Genomic DNA, 16,566 nt, shown 5'->3' on the forward strand with positions numbered 1-16,566 from the left:
CACGGGCGCAACCGCGTCGATCATCTCACCGCCAACTTCGCCGAGTTTGTTGACTTCACCGACATCCCCTACCCTCGCTTCTCCGCCCTCGTCACCCACTATACCACCCCGGTCGCCAGTACTCGCACCGTCCTCCCCTCCCCCGCGCCCGCTGCGTTCCCCGGCGCGTGCTAGTACTCTGTTCAGCTCCTCTTCGACTTCTTTGCTCGGCGCGCTCACATCCTCGCGCTCCAACACCGTATCTACCTCACGTCCAAGCACCTCCACCGGCACCCCTACGCGACCGAGGGCGTCAAGCCGCACGCGCCCCAAGACTGCGAGCGGCGCGATGAGCTCACCGAAGGACGAAGTGGATAAGGCATGGCCAGGAAGTGTGGGTCCTTCACATACGGGTAGCTCAGGTGCGTTCTCTTCTCCTTGCTCCCGTCCTCACTCGACTGCGTCTCTCATTCTTCTCCGCTTATCCTACCCCTCCCTATTTCCCCAATTTTTCGTCGTTCCCAACACCCTAATATATGCGCTCTTGATGATCCTCTACAGTTTCAATGAACACCTGACTGACCTGCACCTGCAGCTTTGCCCCACCATGCCAACATTCAACACGCAGGACCCCCACCGGCCTCCCCTGCGCGTCGTCGAACGACGAGCATGCTTACTAGAAGACCATCTGCGACGCGCTTGCCGGCGGCACCTCCACCCCCAAGAAGGATGGACACCATAAGAGCATCCACATTCGACCCCTCGGAGCCCCGCGATAGCACATCCTCCACCTCCACCAGCTCTACCGCGACGTCCACCGGTGCTACCCACAGTCACGACGGCCACTCGGTGCATACACATGGGTCGCAGCAGAGCCTCTCGTCTGTAAAAAGCCAGGCCTCAGCGCATACAACGAGCTCTTCCTCGTCTGCGCACACCCAGAGCTCGCAGCACAACCATTCCACCCCGTCCCTTTCTCTGCCGCCGCTCTCCCTACCTCCTCTATCGTTCGACCCTTCCCTGCCCGCCTCTGCGTGGCACACCTCAGGCGACTCGGCGGACTTCACGCCACGCGCGGGACAGCACGCCGATTACCCCTCCTCTGCGTTGTACGACCATGATTACCCGCATTCTGCGCACCCGGACTTTGCTAGGCATGAGTTCGCGAGTCGCGCGCACCACGAGCATCCGGATTACTCTCTCCCGCCCTCCGCGCTCGGGCACATTTCGCAGGCGTACGACCCCGCCCGAGACCTCACGCCCGCGATCACGCGGTCCGTGACGCTGCCCGAGTCGCACTTGGGCGCCTCGACGCATAGCCAGAGGCCCGTCAGGCAGCTGACGAGGGAGAGGGAGGAGCTGTGTCCTTGGGAGGCGTTCGAGGACGAGCCGGAGGAGGACGAGCATGGGCTAGGGGGCCGCGGGCCGGTGGTGGAGGACGATGGTCCGCATGATGTGCTCTCGACGCCGGGGCATGCCCTCGCGCATCCGACACCGACCCCGAGCACCCCCTCCCGCCGGCGCGACACCGATGCGCCCAAGTCGCGGCCCAAGTCCGTGCTCGGCACGATGGGGCTGAGGCGGGTGAGCGCGGGGGGTGTCGGGATTGGCAAGTCGAACTCGAGTGGGTCGAGCCGGGGTCTTGCGATTGGGACGGGGAAGACGTCTCTCGGTATAGGCAAGAGCAACTCAAGCGGCTCTGGCAAGGGCGTCAGCCTGACGAAGCGGGGCACGCTGAAGAGCAAGAGCAAGTCGCCTGCTGAGGGCGCGCATGCGGAGCACGAACACCATGCGCACCCCGACCATTCACATAGCGGACACCCTGGTGGCCCCTCCGCCGCGCAGCCGTCGACTTACCTCGCCCTTCTCGCAGACAAGGGCCGCGGGAAGGCGCTCGAGCGCGCGGTTGCGGAGGCTCCCTCGCCCTACACCTCGTCCTTCGTGGTCGAAAGGGGCCCGCAGGGCGGATCGTTCGTCGTGGAATCGAGGCTCGCTGCCACGGAAGGCAGGGGCCCCACTGCCGGTGGGTTCGTGGTGCAGTCAAGGCCGACGACGGGCGGGTCGACCACGACGCAAGAGAGCACGGAGCCCCGCATCGCAGCCGGCGGCTCCCGCAGCGCCGCGGGCGGGATGAAGGTGACCTCGCACGCGAACCCGGCCGCGTTCATGCATCCGTCGACGTCGACCCTGGGCTCCTACATGACTGCCTCCTCATCGACCTCGCCGGGCGTCACGGCGCCCGGCGCGAGCACGCTATCCTTGGCGCCCTCGTCTGCATCGTCGGTCAACTCGCCCGTGTCGCCGACTGTCCTGCCGGTTGGCGGGTCGAGGAGTCGCGTGCGGGGCGTGCCGAGCGTGGGCGATTTGGCGATGAGCGCCGCGACGCCTACGGCGCCAACGCCTACAGGCGAAGGACAAGGCCCGTCGAGCGCAGGCGGCAGCAACCCCGCGAGCGCGTTGAAAAGAGAGGAGGTTGTGCCCTGGGAGGTGAGTAAGTTGACTCTCACACTGGATGTAAGGCTCAGAAGCGCTGGCGTAGTTCGAAGAGGTACCGAGCGAGAGCGATGATGGGGTAAGTTTGGGGCTCGGATGGTTTCACGTTGTCTTCGTGTGCTCTCTACCGCTGTGCTTCGACCTTGCTGCTTCTCAATTTCGCTGCTGTTATCAAGTTTTGTTAGCTGCGCCTTCGTCTTGCCATTGTTCGCTTCAGATGTTTTGTCACTGTCCGTGTCGTGCTTTCTTTTCTTCCGCATTCATTCATTGTCCTGCCCTTCGCTCGATTTTCCCCCACAACAATACTGACATCCCCTCCGCAGTTCGACTCCAGGACAGACGAGGAAGGAGTATCACCGCCGCGTGCGTCTACCTCCTCGCGGTCTGGTCATGGCCACGGACATAGGCATGGACACGCTTATACCCCGTCCAAAGGGTCGGAACTCCCTCGACGCGACTCAGAAAAGCACGCGCATGGGCGCGACCACGGAGACGTGAAGCACGGCCCTGCAGACCTCTCGGGCATCCTGCGGCACCCGCTTGATGCGCTCAAGAGCCGGCGTGGTGAGCATCGCGATCAACGGCAGGATGACGCGAGGCATCCAGCGGACACCAAACACCGCCCCGCGGCGCATTCGCGAGAGCTCACGCCGCGCGAGCTGTTTTCGGGACTGTCGTTCGCGCCAGAGCCAGCGCCGACGTACGCGTTTGGGCAAGCGCAGACACCAACGCAGGCGCACTCGCTTGGGTCGCCGACGCAAACACAGTCGCTTGGCTCGCCTACGCAGGCCTCGCCGACCCTGGCGTCACCCACACGCCCCGGTGTGCTGAGGCCGCAACCCACGTACGCATATGCGCGCCCAGATGGTGGGTACACAGTGTCCGAGCTGGGTGTGACGGGTCTGGCGGGCCAGAGCGTGTCCACGCTAAGCTCGCGGCCGCCTACTGTGCGCTTGGGTAACGCGGATACGGCCTCTCGCTTCGGCGACCAGGCCAGCAGAGTGCCTATTGTTGACCCTACGCCGGTGTACCCGTCGTTCACGGCTGCGAAGAAGCCCCTGTCTGCGCCGCCCGTCAAGCGGACAACTTCGCCGATACTGCGTAGGACGTCCCCGATCTTGCGCAGGACGTCGCCGACCACGCGTGCCACCTCGCCAGGGTCCATGGCGAGCTCGATGACCCCGGGCGCTCTCGCGAGCACGATCAAGCGCATTGGGTCTCCCGTTGCGAAGATTGTGTCCCCGATAGCGAGAGTTGCGGGGGACTCGCCGCCGTTGAGGATGGGCGGGTCGCCGCCTGGGGGCGCGCGCAACTCTCCCCCGGGTGGTGCACGGAACTCGCCACCGCTACGTGTGGGACACTCCCCGCCACTGAGAGTCGGCAGCTCTCCACCGGCGACAATGAGACGCTCAGCGTCGCCCATACCGAGGCGAGGCTCACCGCTGGCGCGAGTGGACGGAGGTTCAGGGGAGATGCCGGGCGCGAAGTCAGTGCCCGCGGCACCTACAGCGTACTCGCCTGTCGCGGCGCCGATTCCACGGTCTGCGTCTGCTGCCCCTGCACTGCGATCGTCGTCGGCAGCGCCGGTGATGCGGACAATGGCGGGGATGCTGAGGGGCTCGGGAAAGAAGAGTAAGCGCTTTCGCCGGGCTGTCAACAAGACTTGAGGCTCATGTCCGTACAGGCACTCCTGTACCGCCAATTTCGACGCAGGCACCGCCATCAGCGTATGCGACGTCACTGGGCGTGCATGCACCCTCTATTGGGCCTTCGACCTCCGAGTCATCCACGCTTGCATCCTCTTTGCTATCAGCGACGTCCCTCTCGCAACTATCTTCGGCGTCGTTGGCGCAACTGTCTGAAACCCTAGCTCACTCCGAAGCGGGCACGTCATCTGCAGGGCATGGCTCAACGTCGACGGGGTCGGTTCAGCACGCACAACTGCAGGCGCTGCACCTCGCAAACGCGCCTCCTGTCCGCTCACCCGGCGTGCATCCGGATGTACAGTATGCGAAGGCGTTGGTGCAGCGACGCAAGAGCACGGGCACCGAGCACAGGCGCGGCGCGAGCGGGGGCGAGGTTTTGCGCGGCCCGAATGGGGAAGTGCTGAGAGTCCCCGGAGAGAGCGCTTACAGCTGGGGCTGGGGACGGAAGGGGAGCAAGAAGGATGCTGAGAAGAAGGGAAAGGCGAGAGAGGGGGATGAGGTCAGGCGCGAGGAGAGCCTCCGCAGCGGGTCGTCGCACGGCAAGTCGCAGGAGGGCGCCCCAGGCTCCCGCCGCGACGAGGGTTCACATGCGCGGATGTGGGCCGGCGTTGCGGGCGGTCTCGTCGGAGGCGGTGGCAATACCAACGTAGGCCGCAAACCCGGAGAGGGAATGTGGCAGGTGGGCGAGACGTGGTATGGTGACGAGCCGGTGTTTCTGGCGGACGGCCGTATGTTGATGCCGGATGGGAGTGCGCTGCCAGTGGACGAGAAGGGGCGGGTGCTGCCTCCTGACAATACTCCGCCCATACCGAGTGGTCCGACCCGCGTCGTGCTGCCTGATGGGCGAGTGCTGGTAGCGGATGTCGGGCAAGAGAGCGACGGGCGAAGAGTGGTGGTGATGCCGGATGGACATGTGTACGGGTCTGGTGCGCGTGGGCGGGTGCTGCCGACGGATGAGAGGGGCGTGTTGGTTGCAGATGGCGCGCATGGGAGGATGATTGTAGATATTGGAGGGGTGCCGAAGGCGGTGGCGGGCGGGAGTAGCAGTTCGGGAAGGGCGAGAAGCTCGGAGGGTTTAGAGGGTAAGTTGGGTGAATGCTTCTGGCACATCTTTTCTGACGACTTCGATGCAGCGCTTTCTGACCTGGACAGTGACGGTGGGCGCTTCAACACGACGGATCGAACGATTCTGCAGGAATTGCGCCGAAACCAGAGTGCAAGGGAGGCAGAGTTCGTCATCAAAGGTATGTTGGACTCCTGATATTAGTGCCCGTGTGTCAGACTCATAACATCTACCCAGGCCTACCCCAGCATCCGCAAAAGCACCATCCCTATCCTCGAGACCAAGTGCCATACCCGCGCAGTTACGAGCGAGAGGTCTTGGATTTGTGAGCAAACGATTGTAATCATGTTGTTCGCGGATTAACGAGGTCATATACAGGGATGTATGGGAGAACCTATTCTGTCACCAGCTGACTGGGAGCAATACGTGGCATGTCTTCGAAGAGCAAAGCGAGGCGGTCGACCACTCTAGCGAGAAGGACGACACAAATGTCGAGCCGTCCACAGACTCGACCACCGACCCGAAACCAGCGGACACGTCTGCCGCCAAGTCGGAGGTCGGTGCGGATCCTCTGCTCAAGGGCGATATTAGGCGTAACCCTATTCCTGCAAAAGTGTACGTCCGTCGCATCGTGTTTTCTCCATCTGCTGATAGCGGTTCTAAGTCTCGACATCGGATGCGGCACTGGAACCTGGGTTCTCAACTGCGCCAGCCTGTGGAAGGACACGCATTTCGTCGGTCTCGATGTCGTTCCGCTGCATCCTAGCGCTCCGGCTGAACTCGCCGGACGCGTGACGTGGGTTCAAGCGAACTTCCTCGAGGGTCTGCCGTTCCCGAATGAGGAGTTCGACTACGTGCATGTCAAGCGGATCGCGCTCGGCGTGCCAGAGGATCGATGGGATGCGTTGTTCGAGGAGATCACACGGGTCATGAAACCAGGCGCTGCATTTGAGGTGAGTGGTGCTTTGTTACAGTTGAACTCAGATGGCTGATGTTTTGATTACAGATGGTCGAAGAGGATCTGTTCTTCCCCGGAATGCAGCCAGAGGAGGAGTCAAGTGCGGAGAGCGACAAGGATGATGTCCTGGTGGAAGAGGACGCGCAGTCTGCGAACGACGGAGATGAAGATGCGCGCTCTTCGATCGAGAGCATTACGTTCGCGGACACGCCAGAGGGCGATGCGGACAATGCCGACGGCAAAAGACCTTCGCACGGCATCGGTGAGGGTACGCCAGAGGACGAAGGCGACACGCCGGCGAAGAAGGAAAAGACGCCGGATGTGGACGCCTCCCAGGACGTACTCCATCTTCTCGACACGGCTCTGTCACCGGCGGCGGAGCAAGAAATGCAACAAGCGGCAGAAGGCTCAGTACCTGCAGCCGTCGGGCGATCACGCAGCCCGACGACAGAGTCTCAACCTCGACCATCGCTAACGGAGAGCATGTCGTCGCAAGTGACCGCTGTTCCGCTTCCGAGCCCAACGCTACCGCGGCACTATCAGCAGCCCGCAAGCGTGGGCGGCCGTGGACTCAGCCATCGCGCACGCACGTTGACCAACAGTTCGATCCCTACGTCTGTCGGCTCTGGCTCTCGCTTCGTCGAGGGCGGCATGGCGAGCCTCGCGGAGGTCGTCGACGACTTCGGTGTACAGGCGCCTGGCGGTTTGACCGCGGAGGGCGTTGAACTTGGTGTTGTGCTGGATACGCGGTATGATCCCCGCGCCAGGTCCGGTCGGTCATTCGACATCGCGCGGGGTGGGCGGGCGAGATCTGTCGATCTCCACCAGCGCGTATCGATGGAGACCACGACGCTGAGCGAGGACATCCCACCAAACCCGCGAGACCATTCCGTGCTCGAGCACATTTACACCGAGATGCACGCATCGCGGTTCGTGAACCTAGCACCATTGTCGTTGCTGGCGAATACACTGCGCTTGCACTTTGAAGGTATGTCATCACATCTATTGGTCGTCGACGTAATTATTCATTCGGCCTCCAGATGTGCGATCACACCCGCCTTTGGAGTTTTCCTTCCCGCCGAGGCCGCCTCCGCCAGCCGAAGACAACAGCTCCGACGACTCGCTCTCGGACTCTGACGACGAGGGACCCAGCTCGCGCCATACGAGAGGCAGCAGACCATCTCAACCAGAGCCTCAAATTGAGGAGAGCAACCGCATCCTCACTACACAAAATATCGTACGGCACGACTCGCAATTGGTCACCTTCGACGAGTCCCGATTCACCAGCTTCAGCGGCCCGCAAAGACAGAACATCTTCCGCTTCCACGAAGGCCTTGCCAACTCGCGGCAACGGCTAGGGCGAGTGCCTTCCCTCAACATGCATCTAGACGTCCGTTGTTTGAACCTGCACCTCGCTCTGCGTGCCGCGGAGATTCGGGCGTGCGCTGAGCCGATGTGGGAATGGGTGCAAGAGTATCAAGCAAAACGCCGCGCACTGCAGCGCTCTCGATCCCGCGCATCGCTCGCTGCACTATCGGACATGGGTCAACGTGGGCCGGAGGATGAAGTGGCCATGTTGGCCCGGGAAGACTTCGACGAGCTAGTCGCGCGTTTCGAAATGGACATGCGCGACAGGTGCGGCTTGGGATATGCTCTCGAGTCTCGCTTTGGGTGGCCGACCGCAGCAAGTGCACCCAGTCCGGAGCGGAAGGCGTTCGACATGGCATGCGAGCGATACGAGAAGTGGCGCGCTCAGCAGGATAGGCGAGAAGAGGCGGCGCGACGGGCGCGGGCGTCAGTCACGTCGCGGCGGGGATCCATGAGCTCAGTGCTGCAGCGGAGCGGGAGTGCGCGGTCGGCGTCGAGGGACGTGGGGAAGATATCCGGCGCATCACGGGAGCCTCGGTCGTCAGGTGCGAGCTCAGCCTTCGGCGACCGACGGCAGAAGCGGCAGGTGAGCCGCGCGCTTTGTGTGTTTGTTGGGTGGAAGGCAGAGGAGAAAAGATAGAGGGGATGATATTCCCCGTGCGCAGATCAGTATTTTATGGATTCATTTTATTCCCTATTTCATTCCGTGTTCCTCATACCCGTGTTTGTTTTTCTGTTCATATACCGGGATACGTCTACACACTGTCTACTAGCCTGGTGTCACAGATTACTCACAGTCACTTGCCCGCATCTCTTGCTTTTGTGCATCTCTCATCATCTAATCTCACTCGTTCTTTCTTGGTGCTCGTCTACTCACTCATCTTCTGTATTTGTCCTGTTCATCGCGCGTGTTGACCTGCGTACAGTATACTATGGACAATCGTCTACCGAATTTATACATAGAATCTCGTCTGAACATCTACATATCGAGTCATGCATAGCGTAAATCGTGTGTGAAAACCAATGAACTTGAAGAGCACCTGAGCACTCGCAAGTGTGGTACGGCTGCTGACGAGAGGTTTCTGAGTAGCGGGTTTCAGAGGTAGAGCGACTTGAGTTAGTGCAAGTGGTTTGAGAGACGAAGATCGCGGGGTCAAAGTGGAAGTCAAAAGCAAAGGACGTTGATGTCTAACTTCTACCTAAGCGGTGCAGGGATTCGTACCAATCTTGGCCGTATGACGATTGCGCATTGTTAGTTGCGATTTACGATGTTGAGAGCGTTATTCCCAGCTAGAATACCAAGTGAAAAGGTCTACGAAACCCCAAAGCTGGTACAGCGATAACATACATAAACGCACATGAAGACAACCTGGAAGCCTGAGTGCGTAAAAGAGATAACTTTCCCCAAGGTGGCCGACACCGAACTTTGACAATATGGCGGGGAGCCACATAGAGATGCGAGGCAGGACTCAGGAGCGCCATGTCACGGCTGCAATTCAGTGCTGCTGTCCATTGAGGCGAACGCTGCGACGAGGACCCTGCGAGGTAGACGCCTTTCCAGCGCCAGTTTTCTTGCGCTTGGGCTGCGACTCAGTGGAGTCCGCACTCGATTGCATATCTTGACGCCTTCGCTTGATACGCGTGGCGCGGTGGGATCCCTGCGTATCCACTGTATCCAGTGTCTCCCTCGGGATCCGGTCAGTGTGGGCGACGACGTCCAAGGTCTCTTCGGCGATCGGAGCCAGACTACCCTGAATGCGTTCACCAGCGGCACACATCTCGTGGACGAGGAACCAGGTCACCGGGTGGGGCGGCTTCCCCTGGCAGTCGTCGTAGATCTCCTTCAGGAGGATGCGGATTTCCTTCAGACGCGCGGTCATCGCTTTACGCCATTCGGGAAGAAGCAGCTGGAGGGCGGCGACGAGATGGCGCTCAAACAGGAGGACTCCCACCCGTTCGATGGCGGTCGAGAAATGATAGTGCGGGAACATCGAGTTGTAGCGGTTCAACTGCGCAACAGGGTCGTAATCGGATGGGAGGGCGCCGACTCCGATAGCGTGATGACGGAACAGAATCCAGAGAACCAGCCACCAAATGGATTCCAGGTCATGAGCTTCGCGGAACCTCCATTCGAGTTGACGTCCATCGATAGGGAGGGCGACGGGAGCATCTTCCTCCTCTTCCTCGGACGAGGCATCTTCGTCTGACGACGGTTCATCATCCTGTGATGCCGGATCGCCCTTGCTGTCCTTGAAGCGACCGGTCAAGATCGCTAATACGCCCTTTCTGACGGAAGGCTCGGTCAAAAATTCGCCATTGACGACTTCTACGGCGACGAAGTCCGCGGTGCCCTGATAAGCCATTAGCGGGTTTTGGTGAAAATGCATCACTGATTACTCACCATCCTCTGCTTGTGCGTCTGCAATGCAGTTGCTGCCTTGACATACTCTATGTCAGCGAGGACACCCTGTCCCTTATATTGAAGGATGTTGCCAGAACTGATGTCGCGATACAGGTAGCCCATTGCATGCAGGATAAAGAGCGCTGCGAACGTTGTCAGACTCTGATCCATGGGGTGTTACAGTACGCACCGTACGAAGCGTCCTTGATGGTCGAGAACGTGGCTTTAGTCTCCTTGACTTCCAGTAACTTCCTGCCTACTGCCATCACGAGACGGTGATGCTCCCGCGCGGGAATATCCCTGAGAAAGCGCCCTTTGGACTGCCTCGGATAGTCGGTGGTATCCGAGTTGCCGGCTACACCGACCAAGACCGAGCCTTGCGCTCCCGCAAGCACTGCGCCCTCATAGACAGAATACACGAGGCGGTCGCTAGGACAAGGAAAGACGTAGCCTCGCCCAATCACCTTCTCAGTGTTATCGTAAACACCTGGCGCAATCTCGACCTTCTCCCCCTCGTAGATCGGGATGAAGAACGCCTTGCGCTCCTCCTTGGACAGGCCATACCGCGGGTCGATAGGCTCGGCGCCTTTGTAATCCGCAAGCTTCTTCCGCTTCATCGGCTTATGGCAGCACCGCTCCCAGTCGTACGCGTCGATGGCCTGCATGAGGTCCTGGTATATGTCGTACTCCGTCTTGCGGCCCTCCTCGAGCCAGCAGTCCTTGATGGCATACAGTTTTTTCGTGTCCTCCCCTTCCCGATACGCCGCCCAGACCCTCGTGCAGCGCCCGATACCATTGTCCGCGGACTGGTTCGAGATGATGTTGACGGTAATGTAGCGGTGTCCGCGGACGGTGATCCTGTACTGATGCGGCGCCTCAAGTCTGGAGGGAGAAGTGGGTGACCGAATGAGTTCGATCTTGGGGTCGAAGCCGAGCTCTTCCCGGGTGGCAAAGGCGAAGCGTGAGTAGACGTCGATCAGGGTCTTGGCGTTCTGCGCGGATATGCTGAGTCGTAACTCCAGAACAACGTCAAAGACAACGCACCACGTCCAAGTCGAAGGGTTTGCTGACAACGACGACGGCGTGGCTGTAATGCCAGAGGCGAACCTCGGTGTTCGCGAAGGTGATACCGAAGGCGAAGCGGCGTCGGGGATCTGTACACAAGGTTTGATGCATGCACCAGAGGACTCTCTTCGCGTTCTGCTACAGTGATCAGTGCATGAAGCATGGGAGGCACGAGCAACGCACCTCTAGCTTCTGCTGCGTCTCTGTTGGGTGCGGCTCTTCCACGTCCATGTCGATGTCCCAAATCCCAGATTCTGCGCAGTCCCTGAGGTACATGTACTCCTCGGCGACAACGACATCGTGCCAGTCGAACTCTTCGGCGAGGTCGGTCGTGAGCAGGTGAACGCCATCGGGCATAGACAAAGGCAGTTCGTGGCTAGCCAGGCTACGTGTAGCGTTGTTCTTTAGCGTTGTCATTTGCTTGAGTGTCTTGCTTCCGTCCACTTCTGTACAACATTGGATTATCTGCCCGTGTATGGCGACGAGGTCGCTGTAGTCCACTCTCGCGCTTCCCGACAATTCAGCCGGCGCACGAACGTAGCCGGTCCAGAAAGTTCGGTGCTGATCGTCGACGCTAAGAGGAGCGTTGTCAGAGGCCCAGATGGCCGCGCAAGACTTCCGCTTGGCGCAATCTCCCGCAGGCAAGTCTTGATGAACGTGCCACTCTTGCGTGAGCTTGTCGAACACGGTTTTCAGCTGCCCTGCGTCGAGCTTCTGTGAGGGAAGAAAGTAGGAGATGAAGTCTTCAAGCGGGATCTCGGGAACGGAGCCCATCTTCGCGCAGACCGTTTCGCGGGTGGCTGCCATTCGCCCGGGCTGAGCTTTCTTTATTCGCGGGTGTCAAGTTGATACTCGAAGTCTACGCCCTTCCTTGCGTTGAATGACGAACGCGTGCGAAGCGAGCTCAAGATCGAAGTGACAGTGAGAGATGGAAGACGGAGGCAAGGCGCGCCGAGGTCCGAGTGATGGCCACGCATCCCGACTGATCATCACCACGTGGGGATCACATGTGGATCGCATGTTGCCGGCCCCGTTCCGTACAACATTGATTAGCGGTCCTTGTCAGGATCCGCGTCATTCACGAGTCGAGGCTTTACCGGGAAGATCACATAGCAGCATACACAAAAACAAAGTACAGCATCATGATAAAAACATACATAGGTGCACATGATAACTAGCACCCTCTCAAAAAGAATCTGACGCTCAAAGCACCCTTGTCATCTCTCCGTGGCGTCAGCCCAGATATCCAGATATCCAGCCAATGAGCATGTCCACCCCGGATGTGTGCCCCATCACGCTGGTCAGCGCCGCGCAGTCTCGCCCTTCCTCCGCTTGGGCTCCGGCCACGTGGAACGCGCCGAGTCGGCACCCGCTAACTCGCCGGCAACCTCCTCCACGCCGCCGTCCATTTCATCATGGCCACGCTTGGTCTGCGCGCTGTGAGACGGTCTGTTCGTGCCGACAGCTTTGTGCGCTGCATTCGACGAAGCCCTGCGCATCCGCCGCTTGCGCTTTCGCCTTTCGCAAGACATCCCCACGAACGAGTCTGTGAACGAGCTCTCTATGCGCTCGCCCCGCGCGCACGTTACATAGATCAAGGCCCACATGGTTGGAGGCAAGGGCTGGCGCTTCGGCCCCCCGTAAACTTCCATGAGTGCAATGCGAAAGTGGCGGAGAGCGTTTCCGAGCGCCAATGTCCACGTGGGCGGCAGTAAGGCGAGCACCTTGTCGAGGGCCGGATCCTTCGTAAGAACGGCTACCCGTTCAGGTTTGTTCTCAAACCTGTAATGGGGGAAGATCTTGTTGAACGTTCTGCGCTTCGCCAAGGGGTCGTACTCGGCAGGAACCTGTTCGTTGGTGTCATACCGAAGAAGCAGCCAAAGGATGAGCCAGAAGATCGACTCGAGGTCGTGAACGTCACGAAACCTCCAGGCATTCTGTTGTAGATCGCGGCCAGCGACAGGCAGGACAGGAGCAGACGGCTGATCGCCGTCGTTGTCGTCGGGTGGAATAGTCGGCGAAGCTGTTTCCTCCGGAATCAGAAAATCGCCGCTAGCGACTTCCACCGCACAGAAGTCTGCAGTTCCCTACTGAGGCGTCAGAGAAAGCATCGTTGGACAAGAAATTATTTACAGTTCGCGCGCCATGAGACTGCGTCTCCGTAACACACTTGACGTACTCAAGGTCGGCGAGGACGCCTCTGCCAGATGATTCGGTCTTCCTGCGCAGGATATTGCCAGGGCTAACATCCCTGAACAGCATTCCGATGGAGTGCAAGATGAAGAGGGCTGAAGATCGGTCAGAGCACTGTGCGTTGCTGCAGCAAAAAGGTTCTGACCATAAGAAGCGTCCTTGACGGTCGCAAAAGTCGTCTTGATATCAGGAAGATCGAGGAGCGTCGCCGCCTCCTCCATGACGGTTCGGTGATGCCGTCTAGCGGGAATCACACCGTCGAACCGCCCGTCCTCGTCGTCTCCGTACAAGGTCTTGTGCATGTTGCCCGAGAAGCCGGACAGCACTGCTCTATCATTGACATGCAGCTTCGCCCCGTCACAGACAGCAAGGTATTTGCGATCTTCCTGAGGGAAAGTGACGCGCCTACCAATCACATCATGCGTATCATCGACGACCCCGTTGACTTTCACCTCCTCGCTCCCAATGACCTTGATAAAGAACTTCTTGCGCTCATCTGCACTGAGCCCGTACAAGGGATCTGCGGGTTTTCTGTGGGCCTTGTCGTATTCCTTGTAGTCCATACGCGACGCAGGCGCAGCGTTGTACAGCCCCTGCCAGTCGTGCGCCTCGATGCGCTTCATGATTTCGTCGTAAATTTCGCACTCGGTGCGCCGGCCTTTCTCCAACCAGTTGTCCTTGATGGCGTAGTACTGCCGTTTGTCCGCGTCGATCAACCTGTCGCTTTCCTTGTACGCGCGAAATACCCGCGTGCAGGTTCCAAACCCATACTCAGCCCCCTGATTAGCAAGGGTCTTGACGGTGATGTAAGGCTCGTCGCAGACCATGATGCGATACTGATTCTTCCAGCGCTTGCCATTCGTACGGTCGGGCGAAGGATCTGGATCGGAGAGGAGGCGCTCCATCGAGAGATCGTACCCAAGCTCTTCGGGAATGGCAAACGCGAGCCGAGAGTACACATCGATGACCAGGTTGGCATCCTAGAAATGGGATTTGAACAGGGCACTTAAATGGCGTAAGCGTGCGCCTTACCGTGTTGAGGTCAAAAGACTGGCTCGCGACGATGACGGCGCGATTGACATGCCAAAGGCGAACCTCGGTGTCTGCAATGGTGATGCCAAAGGTGAAGCGCCGGCGAGCATCGGTCCGCATGATATGATGCATGCTCCAAATGACCTTCTTGGAGTTCTGAGGAAGAGGAAGGTTAATACGATCGAGCGAGCAAGAAGCGACGAACGGACGCACGTCTAGTAGAAGATCCGCCACTGTCTGGTTCTCGGAGTCGTCATACTCATCCTCGAATGCATCGCTTTCTTCTTCGTCCTCCTCGACGTCCGAGCCAGCCCCTACATCCTCGTCATCCTCGTCCGCAGGCGACTGCTGCGCGCCCTTCAAGAGTTTGTACTCCTCGGCAACGACAGTGCTATCCCAGTCGAACATGCCACCGAATTCGATCTTCAGCTGATGAACGCCACCCGGCATCGCCGTGTTCACCTTCTGGCTCGGAAGTGAGCGAGCGCCATTACTCTTCAGCGCGCAAGTCTGTTCTAGGCCGTCCTTAACCTCCAAGCAGCGCTGCACGACTTGGCCATATATATCGACCAAGTCGGCGTACACGTCCTGTTCGCTGCCTTCACGCTGCGACGGCGGCGTAGCGTAGTCGGTCCAGCGCGTCTCGTTGTTGACGACCCCGAGAGGGGCACTGGCACGTCCAATGGCGTCAAACCGAGCGCGCTTGATGCCGAGCATCGCTTCATTGAAGTGCGCGTGAATGCACCATCCCTCTGTGAGCTTCGTCGTCACTACGCCAAGCTCCTCCTGCGTAAGCCGCTGCGGTGGCAGGAAATGCCAGAGGAAATCGGTGACTGGAAGTCGAACGACACGCCGTATGTCGTTGCAAATGGCATCTCGATTCGTCTTCATGTTCAAAGATAACTGACCAGAGACCAGGTCCCTGTATATGTCTATCGAAAAGCTTCCTTGACGCTACGTCGTATGTCACGTCAAGCAAACTGCGCCCATTGTTCAAAATGCGTTTGCCATCAGCATCGTTAAAAACTTACGGGGCTGGGATAGTTTGAATTTTTCGATACGTTGTCCTGAACCCTTGTTTCTGGCGGACCCCGCCAAGCGGATGGGGGTGCCGAGCAAGTCAGAATTCGAGGTGAAGGAAGAAAGCAAGACGCTCAAGGTCTAAGCGGCGCACGCGTGCGATTTCCCACCCAAAAGGACCATATGGGGATGTTTGCGCCCTGAATCCATAAAGGGATCGACTTGCTTTCGACCTTCAACTCTTTCTTGCTGTTGGCCTCGTGCATGAGGCCATCACTTCTCTAAACCTGCTCACACAGAGCTGTCAGCACCCTCCGTTAGTCCCTGTCGTGGACCTTTATAGTACTAGAAATGTGTGGCTGTCTCGCGGGCCCTATACAAGATCCGACCACAATAGCCCCTCCGCTGCTTCACTGTACGTGCGTCGAGTACAGTTTGACAGTCTGCTGTCAGAATTTGAGCCACTCTCATCAGTCGGGACCACCGATCCGCGATGTAGGAACTACAAGAACTGACTTTGGAAGGCAACCAGTATCATTGTCGCCCAAAACACCCCCCGAAGTGAGTGCGCTCCTCAACAGCGATGAGGCGCTCGGCTTACTAGCACCATCCTGCAGGTCGGGCTGACTCGATAGAATCCCCATCTCATGGTGAACATGCGCGAGCGCGACCATCTATAGCGAAGTCTGCCAGCAGAGTGGAGATTGACTAGGCACTGGCGGTTCTGTTGTGTTTCCAGTGAGGTTGAACACGTTCTGGCAGAGTGATATCTGCGCACTCGACGTTCGACTGCTCCGAGGCTAGTAGCGCGTCGACGTCGACAATCAAGCGCCAGACGCTCATTGGAATCTCCGTGACAAGACCACAAGCCTCGACGAGAAGAAACATGCCTGTGAACAGCAAACTCTCGCGCCCCTCGAGACGCTCTCGCCGCAGTGTCACCTCCGCTATGACGCGCGACGATGCTCGACATGTTCCTGGCTCTACGCAATGCATAGTCTCGATTCAGTATATCTGTGCGCGCTCGCGTATTTCGTATGCGAGATTAGACGCATGTCCATACATCTCAGACTACGTTCGTTCTGAGGACCCGTTATGCTGCGGGTTTGAGACCTATACAGTCGCAGCAATTAGAGTCATTGCTAGTCACCACTGCGCTGCTGCAGCCTCTCGCATCGCCAAACGCAGCCACTGTGGGCGCAGTGGGCGCTTACTACTATAAAAGTCGATTGCCCCTGTCGCGCGTCGTTATCGTGTGCTGATCTGGGCTGCACAGCCACGCCTATAA

General features: G+C 59.0%; 3 protein-coding genes across 3 annotated transcripts; 1 reads left to right on the forward strand and 2 right to left on the reverse strand.

The window, feature by feature from the left end:
* Positions 1 to 61: 61 nt before the first annotated feature.
* SCHCODRAFT_02207518 (uncharacterized protein) lies at positions 62 to 8,352 on the forward strand. Its single transcript, XM_003034037.3, has 11 exons — positions 62 to 401; positions 575 to 2,466; positions 2,519 to 2,551; positions 2,796 to 4,104; positions 4,157 to 5,260; positions 5,312 to 5,422; positions 5,479 to 5,566; positions 5,620 to 5,856; positions 5,906 to 6,194; positions 6,248 to 7,187; positions 7,240 to 8,352. The coding sequence occupies exons 1-11, from the start codon at positions 329 to 331 to the stop codon at positions 8,205 to 8,207; spliced, it is 7,044 nt and encodes a 2,347-aa protein (XP_003034083.2). The 5' UTR covers positions 62 to 328; the 3' UTR covers positions 8,208 to 8,352.
* A 367-nt stretch (positions 8,353 to 8,719) lies between these two features.
* SCHCODRAFT_02534119 (uncharacterized protein) lies at positions 8,720 to 11,974 on the reverse strand. The gene is made up of 5 exons (XM_003034635.3): positions 11,217 to 11,974; positions 11,013 to 11,168; positions 10,159 to 10,960; positions 9,969 to 10,111; positions 8,720 to 9,918 (listed from the first exon to the last, which is right to left on the reverse strand). Exons 1-5 carry the CDS (start codon positions 11,838 to 11,840, stop codon positions 9,064 to 9,066), a joined length of 2,580 nt encoding a protein of 859 aa, XP_003034681.1. The 5' UTR covers positions 11,841 to 11,974; the 3' UTR covers positions 8,720 to 9,063.
* Positions 11,975 to 12,124: 150 nt separating this feature from the next.
* Positions 12,125 to 15,349, reverse strand: SCHCODRAFT_02534121 (uncharacterized protein). Its single transcript, XM_003034636.3, has 6 exons — positions 15,290 to 15,349; positions 14,472 to 15,238; positions 14,259 to 14,414; positions 13,372 to 14,206; positions 13,167 to 13,321; positions 12,125 to 13,120 (listed from the first exon to the last, which is right to left on the reverse strand). The coding sequence occupies exons 2-6, from the start codon at positions 15,147 to 15,149 to the stop codon at positions 12,335 to 12,337; spliced, it is 2,610 nt and encodes an 869-aa protein (XP_003034682.1). The 5' UTR covers positions 15,150 to 15,238; positions 15,290 to 15,349; the 3' UTR covers positions 12,125 to 12,334.
* Positions 15,350 to 16,566: the final 1,217 nt, after the last annotated feature.

The sequence above is a fragment of the Schizophyllum commune genome, assembly GCF_000143185.2.
Source record: "Schizophyllum commune H4-8 unplaced genomic scaffold SCHCOscaffold_3, whole genome shotgun sequence".
Taxonomy (NCBI): Eukaryota; Fungi; Basidiomycota; class Agaricomycetes; order Agaricales; family Schizophyllaceae; genus Schizophyllum; species Schizophyllum commune.

Excerpts from the sequence above, each read along its gene's own strand:
- SCHCODRAFT_02207518 (XM_003034037.3), top strand. The coding sequence starts at position 329 with ATGAGCTCACCGAAGGACGAAGTGGATAAGGCATGGCCAGGAAGTGTG. Across the intron at positions 6,195-6,247 it reads AACCAGGCGCTGCATTTGAG|ATGGTCGAAGAGGATCTGTT; the intron begins GTGAGTGGTGCT and ends TTTTGATTACAG. Across the intron at positions 7,188-7,239 it reads ACTGCGCTTGCACTTTGAAG|ATGTGCGATCACACCCGCCT; the intron begins GTATGTCATCAC and ends TTCGGCCTCCAG.
- SCHCODRAFT_02534119 (XM_003034635.3), bottom strand. The coding sequence starts at position 11,840 with ATGGCAGCCACCCGCGAAACGGTCTGCGCGAAGATGGGCTCCGTTCCC. Across the intron at positions 11,169-11,216 it reads AGACGCAGCAGAAGCTAGAG|AACGCGAAGAGAGTCCTCTG; the intron begins GTGCGTTGCTCG and ends TCACTGTAGCAG. Across the intron at positions 10,961-11,012 it reads AACCCTTCGACTTGGACGTG|AACGCCAAGACCCTGATCGA; the intron begins GTGCGTTGTCTT and ends ATATCCGCGCAG.
- SCHCODRAFT_02534121 (XM_003034636.3), bottom strand. The coding sequence starts at position 15,149 with ATGAAGACGAATCGAGATGCCATTTGCAACGACATACGGCGTGTCGTT. Across the intron at positions 14,415-14,471 it reads TGGCGGATCTTCTACTAGAC|AACTCCAAGAAGGTCATTTG; the intron begins GTGCGTCCGTTC and ends CCTCTTCCTCAG. Across the intron at positions 14,207-14,258 it reads AGTCTTTTGACCTCAACACG|GATGCCAACCTGGTCATCGA; the intron begins GTAAGGCGCACG and ends TCCCATTTCTAG.